Genomic DNA, 16,356 nt, shown 5'->3' on the forward strand with positions numbered 1-16,356 from the left:
GTGATGAATTTTTTTTGTATCAACAAATTTTAAGCCCAACAAAATAAGCCCGACAAAATGATGATGATGATTGTTGTGATTGCCGAGTACAACGTATTATTTATATCAAATTCCAAGAGATGAATTTTTTTTTGTATCAACAAATTTTAAGCCCGACAAAATAAGCCCGACAAAATAAGCCCGACTTTTGCTCTCTATGATGATTGTTATGATTGCCGGAACCCGAATGCGATATAAGTAAATGCAGAGTTATTGGAAAGACGGTAAAACATGTTGCTGTTATTTCCAGTAGTCCACTTTTCTTGAAATGAATTATATTCATGCAATCTCATCTTTCAAAACAACTGGTTTGAACGATACCTATACTTGACAGGAACAACGTATTGCGTCTGGTATTATGGGTGATGTATTGTTGCTTGAGATGGCCGGCCTGTTGGTCCATCGTGTGATTGCTAAATCGTTGTTCGGTTAGTAACACTGGAACACCTACTAATACAGCAACTAAATTCACACGAAGATATTTGCTTGATGTCTGTATGATGATGCACCCTTAGGAGCCGGGAAGATCAGCTTAGTATACCGGCGATTCGTGTGAACTTCAGACAAGAACTGGAACAAGGACGATGCAAGATGCAAACTTTAGACCATTTTCATTTCGAGGGAGGAGCACGGCGCTAATGATGAACGAAATATAAGTTCGTTGTAGTACCTGTTAGTTGATAAAGTGGTAATCTTTCAAAATAGGTTGAGATTTTAATGGGTGCCACTCTTTGCATAGGCGTTAGCCCCAGCGTCTAGAGTAAGAACTGCTAGGAACGACAGCGAAGATCACCGACTTTTCGAGATCCATTACGGACGATGATTGATGAACGAATATCTGGTACCACATTTTATTTGTGTGTGGTATGGGATACACTACAGCTAAAATTTCGTTTTACTGCCTCGGATTCGATGTTTGAACGATCGATGAGGTAACTTTACAGGCATGGATTAATGGTCGATACATGATTATTATTCAATGAGAAGTATGGCCAGTCGTATACTCTTATTGGGCTATACCCACACATTGTTTGTTCAGACAGGAATGTATTTCACTTTCCATTTCACTCCGAAAAAAAATCATGTAAGCAGAGTGAACTGGATTAAAAACAAAACAAAAAGCAAACAAATTACCCTTGCAAATTGTCTGAAGATCTCAAAAGAAATAACTACTATATTTATGCAACTGCACGAATGTTAAAATTGAAACGTACTGTACCATCACCACTATCGTACACGGAAAGTAACAGGACTACGAAATACAGCTCTACGTCAAATAATATCTATATCGAGTTATATCCAATAAGGACAGTTTTCTATATGATTTCCATGCCGACTACGATAGTTGTGACTTAGACAGGATTGGTTATGGCTATTGGTCCTTTATAGTCTTTTCAGAGTCACCACACCATATGTGCACTAGAAAACAGGGCGAGCGTGGCCCTCATTTTTTCATGACAAACGTATAGCTTGAAAGGTCTGAGGTGGATTCTCAATGTCTTTTTTACTCTGAATTAACTGGAGTTCCAATAATTTGGCACCGTAGGTTTTTCCCAGTTTCACCTGCGCGTCGGCATAAGCTGACGTCCTACGTAACACTTCTTGCAAACTGCCGAGGCTATTGGCCATGGCTATGGATAAATCGCCATTACTTATATGTAACCAGGCCAGAAGCAACGCCTATAATGTATACACCGTTATTCATGGAATCGTGATGAAGGAGCGTAAACGGAAAGGAAGATGTACTTACACTAAATAAATCTCCAGTTCCAGTGAAAAGGTGAGGTATACGGGGTATGTCGAGCTTCCACACTTCCATGGAATCCGATCGCTCTAAGAAAACAAGTAACGGTGAAAAATTACGTTAAACTGAAATGCGGATAGCCCTATGATGATGTACGAAATTGACTTACTGGAGCTTCCGAATGCTGTAAGACATCCGCTGGGACCAAGTAGTGAGCTTGAAATAACCACAACTTTAACTCCCATTTTGTGCAAAATTTCCATGCACTCAATAGCATCATTTTCATTGGTAATAGTCTTTCCAGTTAAAAGCCTAAAACATCATTTTGAAAAATGTTGGTAATATCAAAGCTATGAAACTATTTTACTTACTCAACCTCAAATTGATTTGGTGTGATGATATCGGCTAAGGGAATCAGTTTATCGCGATAAATTTCTAAAAGTTCTTGGGGAACATACATTTCGCCGTTATCACCCATGACAGGATCACAAACTAAAAATTTCAAATTATTAGTTCCCTTAATAGGAGTTCAAGGATTTCTTATCAAACAAGAGTGTGTACCATATACAAGCTTAGGATTTTTTTCCTTAAGCTGTCTGACAGTTTCATAAACTTGCTCTAAGAATGAAGCAGAACCAACATAGCCTGTCAGCAAATGGCTGAAATTATCTAAATCATTGATCTGCAACCCAGACATCAATTCAGCTATCAATGTAAAAAATGTTAAGTAAATAAAAATTCTACATGAGTGTATAAGTATACCTAATTCTTCTGCATTCAGTACTTGTCCTTTCCACATTCCATAGCCAGTGTGGTTGGAAAACTCCACTGAATTAATAGAATGAACTTCAAAGCCGAGGACCTGAATGAAGAGTTTGGGATGTTGCTCAGCGTTAGAAATTTGTGTTAATTTGAGATGTATTCATGGTTACATAGCATTTCACTAAATTTGCTAATACCATACAACTTAATTGAAGTTTACTTACATTTAGTGGAAAGACAGCACTTTTGTTACCTACATATCCTGAAACTACGTGACTTTGTATCGATAAGACTTGCGGAGATGATTCGGGCAAGGCCATCTTGGAACAATAGCGAGTAGAAATGAGGTTTTACGTGATGGTTTTGGTTGTGTAATATGGGTTAAAGATAAAAACACCAACGCGAACAACCTATAAAACAATTCTTGACATTGACGTGTGAAAATTCAGAATTACCATCGTCTGCTATTGAATTGTATTCATTAATTCCCACTAGATGGTGTTAGGCAACCGCGTCTGCCACTCCTATGTCGATGTGATTGCAGTAATTCTCAAACTGATTTATTTCAGCCTGTGAAGTTCAGGAATAATGATGGCAGACGAGGCAAGCAAACAAGATCTAGTAACTACAAGTGAACCTCTGCCGATTAACGGCGTCACTTTTGAACCTTCTCCTGAACAGGAAACCACCTGTGGATATTTTCAATGGATGGGAATCTGCTATGGACTGTGTAGCTGTTTAGAACTGTGCTTAAGCTGTAGCAGTTGCTGTGCAAGTTGTAGCTCTGCTTAGTTCACAGAAAAGGATCGTTTTATTTATTGCACAACCGTAAGTACTCTTCAGGAGTGGTAAGCAAATTTATTTTTCATATCGAATGGTTTGTAATGACCTTCTATTATTGCTTTCTGGATATTATACAACCTTCGGCCATGAAAACAAGTGTGAATTTGAAGAGGCATTTTTTTAAAGATGAAATGTATTTTATCTTGTAAAGAAATAAACAGTTGAAATATTCATGATTGTTCCCTTTTTCTTTTTTTGCGCATCGCTTCGCACAAAAGCAATGAATCGAATCGAACGCCTTCTGTTTTGAATCCGGTCGTTTCAACGGTTCTTAAGAGGACTGTGGCATTTTCATTTGCGTTTACCTCTTTAAAATTCTTATGAAAATAAATATAATGTCCATTATTAGCTACGTCACTATTATTTCACAACAGGATATGTTTTCAAAGTCCGTTTTCCTCTAGAAATAAGGGGAAAGGAGTGAAATCGAGCACGCTAGCTAGTTCGACAAAAAATTCAAATTCATTAATCGTCATTTAAGGGTAAAGTCGGGCTTATTTCTTTTGTCGGGCTTATTTTTTAAACCAAAGTTCATCGTTTCTTACGCTTTATTCAAAATCTATGAGTTCCACGAGAAAACAACGCTCATATTCGTGATGCCCGTTCATTTCTGATCGAAACCGTGTATTTAAAGCAAAATCAAAAATTTTGCCAAAATTGAAAAAGTAAGAAGGCCAAAAATTATGGCAATCCGTTTTATATGGCAATCCGTTTTACATAAAAAAAAAAAAATGTCGGGAAAAAAAAAAAAAATCGCACTTTTTTCTTTTTTTCCGACACGTAGCCATCTACCGCTCAGACTCGTTATTACTGGCGTAGGCAATTTCAGTCCATTGGATGCCATTCGCAGTTAGTTCAGTAGCGTGGATGGAGAGTAACGCGTGGATGGAGAGTAACGCGTGGCTGGAGGAACAAATGAAAAATGGATAAGATAGTACAACAAAAGGATGGTAAGTATAAAGATTATTATATTGGTTTTCAATTATTAATTATTTTTTATTAGATCAAATTATGAAGCTGCAGGCCCAATTATTGGAACAACACAAAATATTAGATAACAGCAAAGCTAAGGATGATAAGGCCTAATACGTAATGATTCTATTTATTTGCTTTTATTCATTTTTGTTTTGTAGCTCAAATTTTGAGTCTACAAGCTCAGCTAGGGGAAAAGAACAAATTGGAATGGAACAGTTTCCAAACAGTGAGGGAGGTTTTTCCAAACTCATCCCTAACTGAACATGAGGATGAATTGGCATTAGGCGAATACAGTCAGGTACCTAAACTTTTCAAATAAGAATTCAAAATAAGTATAGAATTTTAACAAACCATTATTTATTGTTTAGTTATTCAGTCTACCACCTGACAGTGTGTTAAAGTTAAATTCTGTTAGTGCTGCACTAAAAGAATTGTTAGTAATAAGTCCATGCAGTGAAGGAAGTGAACAATTGTGGGACCGTATTTGGGCTGAAAATGGGTGTGGTACGGAAACCCAGAAATAGCACGAGTTCAACATAAAACATGAATTAGGTACTTTTCGGTTTTTTGTCTATCGAAAAAGTATTTTTAATGCTATTATTTTGCATTCACAGAATTTTAGCGGGGATCAAGTCAAGTCTGGAAGTGTTACAGGATGGAAGAGTGAGCCTACAGTTGAAAAACACTGAAAGTGCATTACCATTAAGGTATGAGCTGCTTCTCTTGCTAAAGAACAACTTGTCCTTTACGTTCAGAGTGTTGGTGAAGCTGGGTACTTAAATGGCCCTAAAGATGTTTCATTTCATTGGCATTGCAGCGATGAACATCATACATGGACTCTTTAGGTATGAAAGGAATTTTCTTGGAAATTTTTTGAATTTATGACAAAGCATTGCTCCTGCTTTTTGCCAACCATGTCTAATCTAAAAAAAAAATTATCCAATAGGAAAGGATTTTCAGCATACTGGGAACACAACTATCAACAATGCAACATTCTAGGGGTGCTATTTTATCATTCAAGAGCCTTATACAATGATTTTCATCTGCAATTTGTATGGCCTTTCCCAAGCTTCTGCCAGAAGTTGAATTTATAAGTCATGTAAGTCGCATGAGCAACAATTGAGATGCTTAATGGTGTTGTTTTTCTTTTCTCAGCATAGGTTAAAAGTAACATTGGATCTGAAAAGATTCTTGGTTGGGGCAAGACACTGAATAAATTGTAATGATTGAATGGATGACATGACATTTCTATACTTAATTTGGATTCCCGAGACGGTATTTTATATTTCAAAAATTGAAGTGCATATCTGGGCTCCCTTCCTTTCCGTAGCCCCGTTTCCCCTTGACTCGTAATAAGCCCGTAGGGGGTCATGCCCCTACTGTACGGTATATATAAAAATAACATATACCGAGGTTTGGAGGGCTCTGGCCGGAAAGGGGACGTGGGGATCCGCTTAGTCCGATGATGTGTTCACGGAGGGCTACGTGGCTACACACAAATCCGAACTAAAGGTTAATCGCTCCTGTAAAAATGTTCCAAATCTTCATCTCTTCTTCCGGCTTCTCTTAGCCAATCACCGGGTAATCTCCCCGGTGGGTCAACAAGGCAGTGTCTCCCCCTGCCTGGGTTGACGGCAACTTTTGAAAGGGCTATTGTGCCTTTTTAAAGTTGCAAAAATAATTGTAATGTGCAGAGAATTGTCAATAAAATTGCTTTTATAAAGTATTTTTTGCAAAATTTGTTTCTTTCATTGTCTGTGTTAGCTGTGTTCACACATTACATTTATCAACTTTTTTTTTTCTTTGCTTTATTTGTTTTTATCACCTTTGATGGTAAGCATTGTTTCCATTGGTTTATCGTTTATCTGTAAATGTTCAGTTATTATTTATTACACTCGTTGAATTCTCCAACTTAAATTCAAGGAACAACGTAATATCTGGATATTTTTTGAAGTAATTTTGTATTTTGTTTTACTCGTATGGGAACCGATCCCCACACATTCAGCGTGCAACGCCGATGCTCTAACATTGAGCCATGAGATATATCTAAATATTTTGTTATCGCATATCATATGTTATCGTCTAGGATGTTTATGCAGTCTTTCACAACTATATGTTTATCTTTCAGTTGCCTTCCTAAGGTTCATAGCTCTGTGGTAGAGCCTTTAGCTGCGAAACCTGTTACCCTAAGTTCAAACCTCAGTAGATGTGTAAAAATGAAGTAGAATAAGTTTGAAGAGTATGTTGCAGAATTGCATTTCAGTTTTATTCTAAGTGTAAATGCAAGTCCACAAGTGACTAGAAAAAAACCAACTTAACATTATATGATTGATGGCTCATTGGTAGAGCATCGGCGCGGTATGCCGAACATCCAGGGTTCGATCGCTGGATAATAATAGAATGATTACAGATAAACGATAAACCATTGGAAACAATGCTTACCGGTGACAAAGGTGACAAAAACAAATAAAGCAAAGAAAAAAAAAAGTTGATAAATGTAATATGTGAACACAGCTAACACAGACAATGAAAGAAACAAATTTTGCAAAAAATACTTTATAAAAGCAATTTTATTGACAATTCTCTGCACATTACAATTATTTTTGCAACTTTAAAAAGGCACAATAGCCCTTTCAAAAGTTGCCGTCAACCCAGGCAGGGGGAGACACTGCCTTGTTGACCCACCGGGGAGATTACCCGGTGATTGGCTAAGAGAAGCCGGAAGAAGAGCTGAAGATTTGGAACATTTTTACAGGAGCGATTAACCTTTAGTTCGGATTTGTGGGCAGCCACGTCACCCTCCGTGAACACATCATCGGACTAAGCGGCACCCCACGTCCCCTTTCCGGCCAGAGCCCTCCAAACCTCGGTATATGTTGTTTTTATATATACCGTACAGTAGGGGCATGACCCCCTACGGGCTTATTATGAGTCAAGGGGAAACGGGGCTTCAGAAAAGAAGGGAGCCCAGATATGCACTTAAATTTTTTAAATATCAAATACCGTCTGGGGAATCCGAATTAAGTATAGCAATGTCATGTCATCCATCCAATCAATACAATTTATTCAGTGTCTTGCCCCAACCAAGAATCTTTTCAGATCCAATGTTACTATTAACCTATGCTGAGAAAAGAAAAACACCATTAAGCATCTCAATTGTTGCTCATGTGACTTACATGACTTATAGATTCAATTTCTGGCAGAAGCTTGGGAAAGGCCATACAAATTGCAGATGAAAATCATTGTATAAGGCTCTTAAATGATAAAATAGCACCCCTAGAATGTTGCATTGTTGATAGTTGTTTTCCCAGTATGCTGAAAATCCTTTCCTATTGGATAAAATTTTTTTTTTAGATTAGACATGGTTGGCAAAAAGCAGGAGAAATGCTTTGTCATAAATTCAAAAAAATTTTCAAGAAAATTCCTTTCATACCTAAAAAGTCCATGTATGATGTTCATTGCTGCAATGCCAACGAAATGAAACATCTTTAGGGCCATTTAAGTACCCAGCTTCACCAACACTCTGCACGTAAAGGACAAGTTGTTCTTTAGCAAGAGAAGCAGAATTATTTGAGGCTTCTAGCTATGACAGAACTATAAAGGATTGCTGTTACACAGGATTCATTCACACAAGATGGTACTTCTCATTAGACAATTTGCATACTCTATTACTTTACCTCATACCTTAATGGTAATGCGCTTTCAGTGTTTTTCAACTGTAGGCTCACTCTTCCATCCTGTAACACTTCCAGACTTGACTTAATCCCCCACTAAAATTCTGTGAATGCAAAATAATAGCATTAAAAATACTTTTTCGATAGACAAAAAACCGAAAAGTACCTAATTCATGTTTTATGTTGAACTCGTGCTATTTCTGGGTTTCCTTACCACACCCATTTTTCAGCCCAAATACGGTCCCACAATTGTTCACTTCCTTCGCTGCATGGACTTATTACTAACAATTCTTTTAGTGCAGCACTAACAGAATTTAGCTTTAACACACTGTCAGGTGGTAGACTGAATAACTAAATAATAAATAATTGTTTGTTAAAATTCTATACTTATTTTGAATTCTTATTTGAAAAGTTTAGGTACCTGACTGTGTTCGCCTAATGCCAATTCATCCTCATGTTCAGTTAGGGATGAGTTTGGAAAAACCTCCTTCACTGTTTGGAAACTGTTCCGTTCCAATTTGTTCTTTTCCCCTAGCTGAGCTTGTAGACTCAAAATTTGAGCTACAAAACACAAATGAATAAAAGCAAATAAATAGAATCATTACGTATTAGGCCTTACCATCCTTAGCTTTGCTGTTATCTAATATTTTGTGTTGTTCCAATAATTGGGCCTGCAGCTTCATAATTTGATCTAATAAACAATAATTAATAATTGAAAACCAATACAATAATGTTTATACTTATCATTTTTTTGTTTTATTATCTTATCCATTTTTCAATTGTTCCTCCAGCCACGCGTTGTTCTCCAGCCACGCTACTCAATTAACTGCTAATGGGATACAATTAACTCAAATTGCTTACATGCCTGTAATAACGAAACCGACTGATAGATGGCTACGGGTAGAAAAAAGAGAAAAAAGTGCGATTTTTTTTTCCGCCATTTTTTTTTTTTTTTTTTTTTATGTAAAACGGATTGCCATAAGGATATACTCCAAATTGAATACTGATTCCGCGAACATTGGTATTTTTTTTCATTAAGTTAATCGTTTGAATTTCTAAAAGTTCTTGGGGAACATACATTTCGCCGTTATCACCCATGACAGGATCACAAACTAAAAATTTCAAATTATTAGTTCTCTTAATAGGAGTTCAAGGATTTCTTATCAAACAAGAGTGTGTACCATATACAAGTTTTCCATAACCTGTGTGGTTGGAAAACTCCACTGAATTTACAGAATGAACTTCAAAGCTGAGGACCGGAATGAAGAGTTTGGGATGTTGCTCAATGTTAGAATTTTGTGTTAATTTGAGATTTATTCATATTCACATAGGATTTTACTAAACCCGCTAATATCATACAACTTAATTAAAATTTACTTACATTTAGCGGGAAGACAGCACTTTTGTTACCTACATATCCTGAAACTACGTGACTTTGTATCGATAAAACTTGCGGAGATGATTCTGGCAAGACCATCTTGGAACAATAGCGAGTAGAAATGAGGTTTTACGTGATGGTTTTGGTTGTGTAATATGGGTTAAAGATAAAAACACCAACGCGAACAACCTATAAAACAATTCTTGACATTGACGTGTGAAAATTCAGAATTACCATCGTCTGCTATTGAATTGTATTCATTAATTCCCACTAGATGGTGTTAGGCAACCGCGACTGCCACTTCTATGTCGATGTGATTGCAGTAATTCTCAAACTGATTTATTTCATCCTGTGAAGTTCAGGAATAATGATGGCAGACGAGGCAAGCAAACAAGATCTAGTAACCACAAGTGAACCTCTGCCGATTAACAGCGTCACTTTTGAACCTTCTCCTGAACAGGAAACCACCTGTGGATATTTTCAATGGATGGGAATCTGCTATGGACTGTGTAGCTGCTTAGAACTGTGCTTAAGCTGTAGCAGTTGCTGTGCAAGTTGTAGCTCTGCTTAGTTCACAGAAAAGGATCTTTTTATTTATTGCACAACCGTAAGTGCTCTTCAGGAGTGGCAAGCAAATTTATTTTTCATATCAAACGGTTTGTAATGACTACTATTATTCCTTTCAGGATACTATACAACCTTCGGCCATGAAAACAAGTGTGAATTTGAAGAGGCATTTTTTAAAAGATGAAATGTATTTTATCTTGTGACGAAATAAACAGTTGAAATTTTCATCATTGTTCCCTTTTTCTTTTTCTGGGGATCGCTTCGCAAAAAAGCAATCGGCGATTGGATCTCGATCATTTTTTTTTTTACGTCGGATGTTTGGAGCAAAATTCCCCCGGTAATTTCTTTCCCTACTGGCAATCTCAAAGCAGTAATTTGTTTTAACGTCAGGTCAGTCGTTCATAAAATGTAACGAATAACTTTGATGTTTTAAGGTAACGCATTAAAAACTACCGCGCCCGTCCGCTATACAGTGCTAGTGCGATGCCAGAACAAATATTCCGTGTATTTAAAACAACGATTGATTAATTGAACAAAAGAACTATTTTCAGGGAATCAGCGTTAAATTTTGGGCATATTCTGTGATATTCTGCGAATTCCAATGAATGCCAGTATTTGCAGATTTTTGAGGTAAAATTCCCACGGATTTTGACGTTTAATTAAATAACTGTAAGACAAAGTGAAAAATAAACTTAATTTCCATGATAAGCCTTCAATTCTGGATCGAAATCATATATTTTAAACCAAATCTTAAATTTGGCCAAAAATGAAAAAGTGCAAAGGTTCTTTCCTTCCCACTTTTTAATTTTTGGTTAAATGTTAAATTTCGCTTAAAATACGTGATTTGGATTCAGAATTGAATGCTGATCACGGAAATCACATTTATTTTTCAATTGACCTCATGGTTTTTTAATAAAACGTAAAAAACGAAAAAAATAAGACAAGTCGGGCTTATTTATTTAGTCGGGATTAAAAAAAATTTCTGCAAAAACTGAAACTCATCGGAATTGGTTGAATATCACAGGATATACTAAAAATTGAATACTGGTTCCGGGAAATTTGCTATTTTTTCATTAGTTAATTGTTTTTAAAAATACACCGAATATTTGACGCAATGCTAGCGCGCCAGTACGCTACAGCGCTACCGCATTTGTTATGTATTTTTTTCAAATAAACTTTACAAATGCGAGTAAAAAAGGCGAAACAGAGGGCCAACCCATCTACGTAAAAAAGTTGCAATGGGATTTACCCCGACAGGTATGATTGCACCATATCTGATTTCACTGCACACGTACTACCTTACCGTTGGGTATTCACCGTCTTTTATTGATTCCAACAACTTGTCCATTTCATTTCTTTTGCCCTTGGCTGCGTAAAGTCCGGGTTTTCCAGCTTAGTTTTCATGAACTGCTTTGGTCTAGAATGCATGACATGCGTGGGACATCGCTAAAAATATATTGCATTTCAAATTCGGCCAATACGATTTGATTATTTTAAAGTCACGCCACAATTACATGTCCTACCTGTCTAATGGCGTGATGATACCCCTTATGCAAACATTGCTTATGCTAGGACAGAGTTTCGTTTCTGCAACAAAAGGTTACATGAAAATAAAATAGTTAGCAATTAAATTCGAAAAACGTCGGATAGGCCTACAACTAATGTTCACCTGCAGTTGTTTTCACGAACTAAATAAAACTTACCTCTAAAATGATGTCTAGAGGCAGGTAAAATGAGCTGCGATTCATCTTGAAGGTTACAACTGTTAAAAAAAATATTTTAAACACATTTTGGCCTTGGTATTTCATGCCTGGAGGATGGCCACGCCATTGCTTGATTCATAGTCGTAGTCACGAAAATCCAACTATTGCAGTTAGTTTCACTATTCTTTTCAAAATTGTAGAGATGCATAAAACTCAAGGTCTTTTTTTCGAGTATGTTAAGGTCGTATGCGAACAAGCACAATACCAAATTTAATCGATCTTGCAGATCTTAATAAGATTCGATCATTCCTTTAATTCCCATTCGTTTGGTTCACCTGACAGATGAATTCATAATTTTGCTTTCATGTCATTCTTCATATTGTGAATAATTGGCCTCTATTTTGCTAATTGCAGACTTTAGCAACAGATTGATTTAATGGGCGGAGACAATTGGGAAACGAATAAATGGGCTCAAGGTTTGAAAAAGAAAACGATGAGTTGGGATGGAAATGAATTGGATTTAGGTCTTCTGGCTGATTGCCAACCACAGTGTAATTGCACCTCCTTGCTTTTCTGTCAACAAAAACTAAAAGCGTTCGGCTTTCTTGTTATGGTAATAGTTTATAAGTTGCAGAACGTCCTTCTTTTGAACACGTTTTTGGTGCCCTTGTACGCAGTAGTACCTACAAAAGTCAAAGCGCCTGCATTCGGAGACTCAGTTGATTTCACGTCTTGGTTCAGGATAGTCCGGCTGTAAACAACATTTTGAAATGCACTTCACACGATTCGCGGTGAGAATAGCAATGTTCGTAATTTTCCTGTTCTACAACAGCAATATTTAAATTTGTTTGTTCTAGATTTTCCTTTTCACAGTATTTTCATTGGCCATTCTTATTAATGGAAAACCACAGTTTGACTTGCAGGGCACAGTAGTTGGTAAGTAAAAGTTATTTTACACATTTGTCTTCACAACAATAACGCCTTTCGTTTTTTCTTCGATACAGACAAAGTAGCCCAGGTGTTTAACTCACGTACGTAACAAAATGCTAAGTCATAAAATGTTTAAGGTTTTAATTGTTTACCATAATTACTGTTGATTCCATGATCCTGCTGATTCCTGAATTCAGCTTCACTTTAATCACTTATCACAATTCACTTATGAAGACTAATTCTACTTAAATGTTTCTTTAGGTGAAGGCTGCATCTGGAAGGGGACGTCTCCCTTTTGCGATGGAGGATGCAATGTCAAGGGTCACGTTGTACGTGAAACAAGCACTAAAGGTGATGGAGAGACCTGTTTGACTGGCATTAAAGTTCTTTGCTGTCCGTCTGCTCTTCCCATCCTCTAAAGCAATCAACGACATGAGATCATACTCATCACATTTTGGCATCCAATAACACTACCTTCATTAATTCTTCGATCGTTATTTTTGTTTCACTCGATAATACTAGAGGAAATTGAATAAATAGCAAAAACATTTAGTACTTAATACTTTTTATTGTAAATTAATTATTCAGAGGTGTTACTTTATTATCATTAAAATTTATCGTCTACTGATAATTATTAAGAACTGTACTTCTTAATGTTCGAAATGTAAAAGCCACGACCACATCAAATCACGAGGAAAACGTAATATCCGTAAAGTTTAACAACAAAGAAAACAGAAACCGTTCGTTTTAAGCTTGGAAACCGAAATTTGATAAGGATGAAAAAAGATACGTCAACATGTAAAATAAGCTGATATTATTAAATGACTGATATTATTTAATATTTTTAAAGCATAATGCATTAGTCATGGCATGAGTATTTGTTACTGGCATGCACGAAATGCCACGCGTCGTGACTATACTAAAGGGGTAATGTTTCTTATAGTACTCAATGACTAACAAGTAAAAAAAATATTAAACAAAAAGTTCCAACTTAGCCTTTAACATACCACAAAAGCACTTCCAAGATCTGCTTCGACATCAACGGCTCTATGTGCAGATTACTGAAATTTATAACAAATTGTTTTCTCTTCGGTATACAATTCCAGAGAGTGAGAAGTCCCTTCTCGTCCAATACCACTTTCTTTCATCCCACCAAAAGGCATATCCAGAGACCGAATAAGCCAGCAATTAATCCAAACCGTCCCCACGTGCAACTTGTGAGCAACTCGCAACAACCTTTCACCACTCTGTCCCCAAACAGCGCTACATAGTCCGTATTTAACCTGAAAGCAGGAAAAACATGTTACTCCAATGAGCTTGAATGATAATTACGTCGAAGGCGAAATTGTAAGCTGTACATTGTTAACTCGTTCAATCACTTCTTCCTCTGTGTCAAACGGAGAGACGCACACTACGGGGCCGAAGATTTCTTCTTGCATACAAGCTGAAGAATCGGCCAATCCCGTGATAATCGTTGGTCGAATGAAATATCCCTATAAGTAGTTGTTTCGGTCACGAGTATGCAAGACGAATATTATTTTTTTTTTATTCATACCTTTTTATAAGGAGCACCTAAAGAAAGTTCATCAACCGTTTCGCCACAATGAATGGTCGCTCCATCTTCTCGAGCTATACCAATATAGCTCTGAACTTTTTCCAGGTGTAATTGGCTAACCAATGGACCCATAAACACATCTTCCGTAGGTGGGCCCACCTTCAAGTTTCTATGAAAACGAAACCGTTTTTCTTTAATTTGCGACGGAAATACGAAAGTGCCATTTTTATTCTATGGGTATTTTGATTTTTAGGATTATTACTTGGTTTCTTGTACTAAGCGTTGAACAAATTCTTCGAAAATTGGGCGTTGAACAAAGATTCGTGAAGTGCACAGGCATATTTCGCCTTGATTCAGGAAGCATGAATTAATCGTAGCTGGTATGACTTTAGACAAATCCGCGTCGTCTAAGATTATCCCGGCATTTTTACCGCCCAGCTAGTAAACAATAATAAAAAAAGGCAATTTCAGTGCAAGTTTTGTTGACTGTTTTCAAGCGCTTAACTCGACAATGTTTTCTCATTATACCTCGAGTGAGACTTTTTTAATACTCTTGGCGGCAACTTGCCCTATATGACGTCCAACGTTTGTTGATCCTGTAAATGAGATTACCTAAAAACCATTGGCAGGTTGGTTCTTTCCCACCAAAAACATAAATTTCTTTGAATAAAGTCATATAGTTACATTCACGTCTGTATGATTAATTAGCGCTTCTCCTGCATTGAGGCCAGTTCCAAAAACCATATTGAGTACTCCATCCGGCAAACCCACATCCTTGGCCAGTTTACATAGCATCCAAGCCGTCACAGATGTAACCTCGCTGGGCTTGCATACAACGCAATTTCCTAAAAAAACAGCGAAAGAGTATCATATCAAACCATTACTGCGAATAAATGAACGAAAATTGTAAGATGAAAAACCTGAAGCTAGAGCAGGAGCAATTTTGAATGTCAACAAATCTATAATAATGAAATAACAAAAGGAACCACAGGTAATCACTGAAATTACCGAACATATTAAAAAACCAACCATAACTTACACAGTGGAAGATTCCATGGGCTAATCAACGCAGCAATTCCAACAGGTTTTCTCACTGTATAGTTCATGCAGCCCATTTCCGGTATGCTATTTGAGCTTCAAAAGATAAAAAAAACAGCAGTAAGGTATAAGATTCCTATTTTTTTGCTCTATTATTAATATGATTTACATATTGAGGTGGTGACAAATGGATTCAGCAAAAGCTCGAAAATTGAGTGCTGCTCTTGGAATATCCATCCTCTTTGCCAAGGCAATTGGCTTCCCTTGATCTCTTGATTCTGCTGCAGCTAATATTTCTATATTTTCTTCTATGGATTCAGCTATTTTAATGAGGAATTTGGCTCTTTCTGCAGCTGTTTTATGGGACCACCTTGAATTTATGGCCACAATGATCTTTAGAAATATATCAAAGTAAAGTAAACTGAATTACTTACATAGGAAATGCGTTTTTCGCATGCCTCACAGCTTCATCCACTTCGTTCGAGCCACTATCCGGAATTTGGGCCCAAACTTCCCCAGTCGATGGGTTATAACTATCAAGATATTTGTTACATTTGACGAAGTTGCCCCCGATGAAGTTGTCGACTACAAGTGAGTTTGAGTTATCGTTAAGAAGGTTAATTTCTTTCAATGACATTTTTGGTAGTTGAGGAGACTTTCGGTCGACTGACGGTCACTACAGAGAAGGTCAACTAGAAGTCGAATACCAAAACAAACCCCGCGGCTAAAAAAGTGTTTGCCAGATGGCGTTTTATAAACTTCTCTACTCTATAAAAAAAACAAGGAAAAATGAGGAGGAGTTTTGTGTGTCCGTCACGTTGTGCATTTGCTGTGACTGGCGGGGAGACTACCTGAAATAGAGTTTAAGTAAAACGTAGGCTAGTAATTTTATAAAAAATAGAAAACTACAGATGTGCGAAGTTCTGAAGAGAACTAACCATTCCAACTGAACTGTGAGCTATTATTACGCGAAGGCAAAACCATAATTGCATCCGTAGAAAGGGACACTGGAGTAGCAAGTTGTCCACTTTGCCCTATTTACCCAACAAAATGTCCCGCCCTATCAGCAAAAACGCAACGTTAGTGACGTGGGGCTGAACCCTAGTACGAACTGTATTTTTCAAATTTTTCCAATCACAAAGATAAAA

At 36.9% G+C, this 16,356-nt stretch overlaps 2 protein-coding genes and 3 long non-coding RNA genes across 7 annotated transcripts; 2 read left to right on the forward strand and 3 right to left on the reverse strand.

Moving 5' to 3' along the window:
* Nucleotides 1-1,169: 1,169 nt before the first annotated feature.
* LOC130694791 (pyridoxal kinase-like) lies at nucleotides 1,170-9,564 on the reverse strand. 2 transcript variants are annotated; one of them, XM_057517895.2, is made up of 7 exons: nucleotides 9,419-9,564; nucleotides 2,546-2,645; nucleotides 2,345-2,488; nucleotides 2,155-2,275; nucleotides 1,953-2,095; nucleotides 1,790-1,872; nucleotides 1,170-1,719 (listed from the first exon to the last, which is right to left on the reverse strand). In XM_057517895.2, exons 1-7 carry the CDS (start codon nucleotides 9,512-9,514, stop codon nucleotides 1,492-1,494), a joined length of 915 nt encoding a protein of 304 aa, XP_057373878.1. In that variant the 5' UTR covers nucleotides 9,515-9,564; the 3' UTR covers nucleotides 1,170-1,491. The 2 variants fall into 2 exon arrangements, with proteins under 2 accessions (XP_057373878.1, XP_057373877.1); XM_057517894.2 differs by lacking the exon at nucleotides 9,419-9,564 and adding an exon at nucleotides 2,770-2,932.
* Nucleotides 4,256-5,195, forward strand: LOC130694817 (uncharacterized). Its single transcript, XR_009002153.2, has 4 exons — nucleotides 4,256-4,338; nucleotides 4,392-4,661; nucleotides 4,732-4,915; nucleotides 4,978-5,195. It is a non-coding gene; the product is annotated as an uncharacterized LOC130694817 (long non-coding RNA).
* LOC130694815 (uncharacterized) lies at nucleotides 6,997-8,806 on the reverse strand. Of its 2 annotated transcripts, XR_009002152.1 has the most exons (6): nucleotides 8,657-8,806; nucleotides 8,459-8,598; nucleotides 8,204-8,388; nucleotides 8,048-8,141; nucleotides 7,797-7,886; nucleotides 6,997-7,692 (listed from the first exon to the last, which is right to left on the reverse strand). It is a non-coding gene; the product is annotated as an uncharacterized LOC130694815 (long non-coding RNA). The 2 variants fall into 2 exon arrangements; XR_009002151.1 differs by having other exon boundaries at nucleotides 7,797-8,141.
* Nucleotides 9,565-9,716: 152 nt separating the features above from the next.
* LOC130694814 (uncharacterized) lies at nucleotides 9,717-10,207 on the forward strand. Its single transcript, XR_009002150.1, has 2 exons — nucleotides 9,717-10,022; nucleotides 10,102-10,207. It is a non-coding gene; the product is annotated as an uncharacterized LOC130694814 (long non-coding RNA).
* A 3,036-nt stretch (nucleotides 10,208-13,243) lies between these two features.
* On the reverse strand, nucleotides 13,244-15,906 carry LOC130694765 (2-aminomuconic semialdehyde dehydrogenase-like). Its single transcript, XM_057517855.2, has 10 exons — nucleotides 15,643-15,906; nucleotides 15,378-15,578; nucleotides 15,210-15,304; nucleotides 15,091-15,129; nucleotides 14,855-15,015; nucleotides 14,699-14,782; nucleotides 14,433-14,608; nucleotides 14,171-14,339; nucleotides 13,974-14,108; nucleotides 13,244-13,898 (listed from the first exon to the last, which is right to left on the reverse strand). Exons 1-10 carry the CDS (start codon nucleotides 15,843-15,845, stop codon nucleotides 13,674-13,676), a joined length of 1,488 nt encoding a protein of 495 aa, XP_057373838.1. The 5' UTR covers nucleotides 15,846-15,906; the 3' UTR covers nucleotides 13,244-13,673.
* Between the last annotated feature and the right edge of the window lie 450 nt (nucleotides 15,907-16,356).

The sequence above is a fragment of the Daphnia carinata genome, chromosome 4 (genome assembly GCF_022539665.2).
Source record: "Daphnia carinata strain CSIRO-1 chromosome 4, CSIRO_AGI_Dcar_HiC_V3, whole genome shotgun sequence".
Classification (NCBI taxonomy): Eukaryota; Metazoa; Arthropoda; class Branchiopoda; order Diplostraca; family Daphniidae; genus Daphnia; species Daphnia carinata.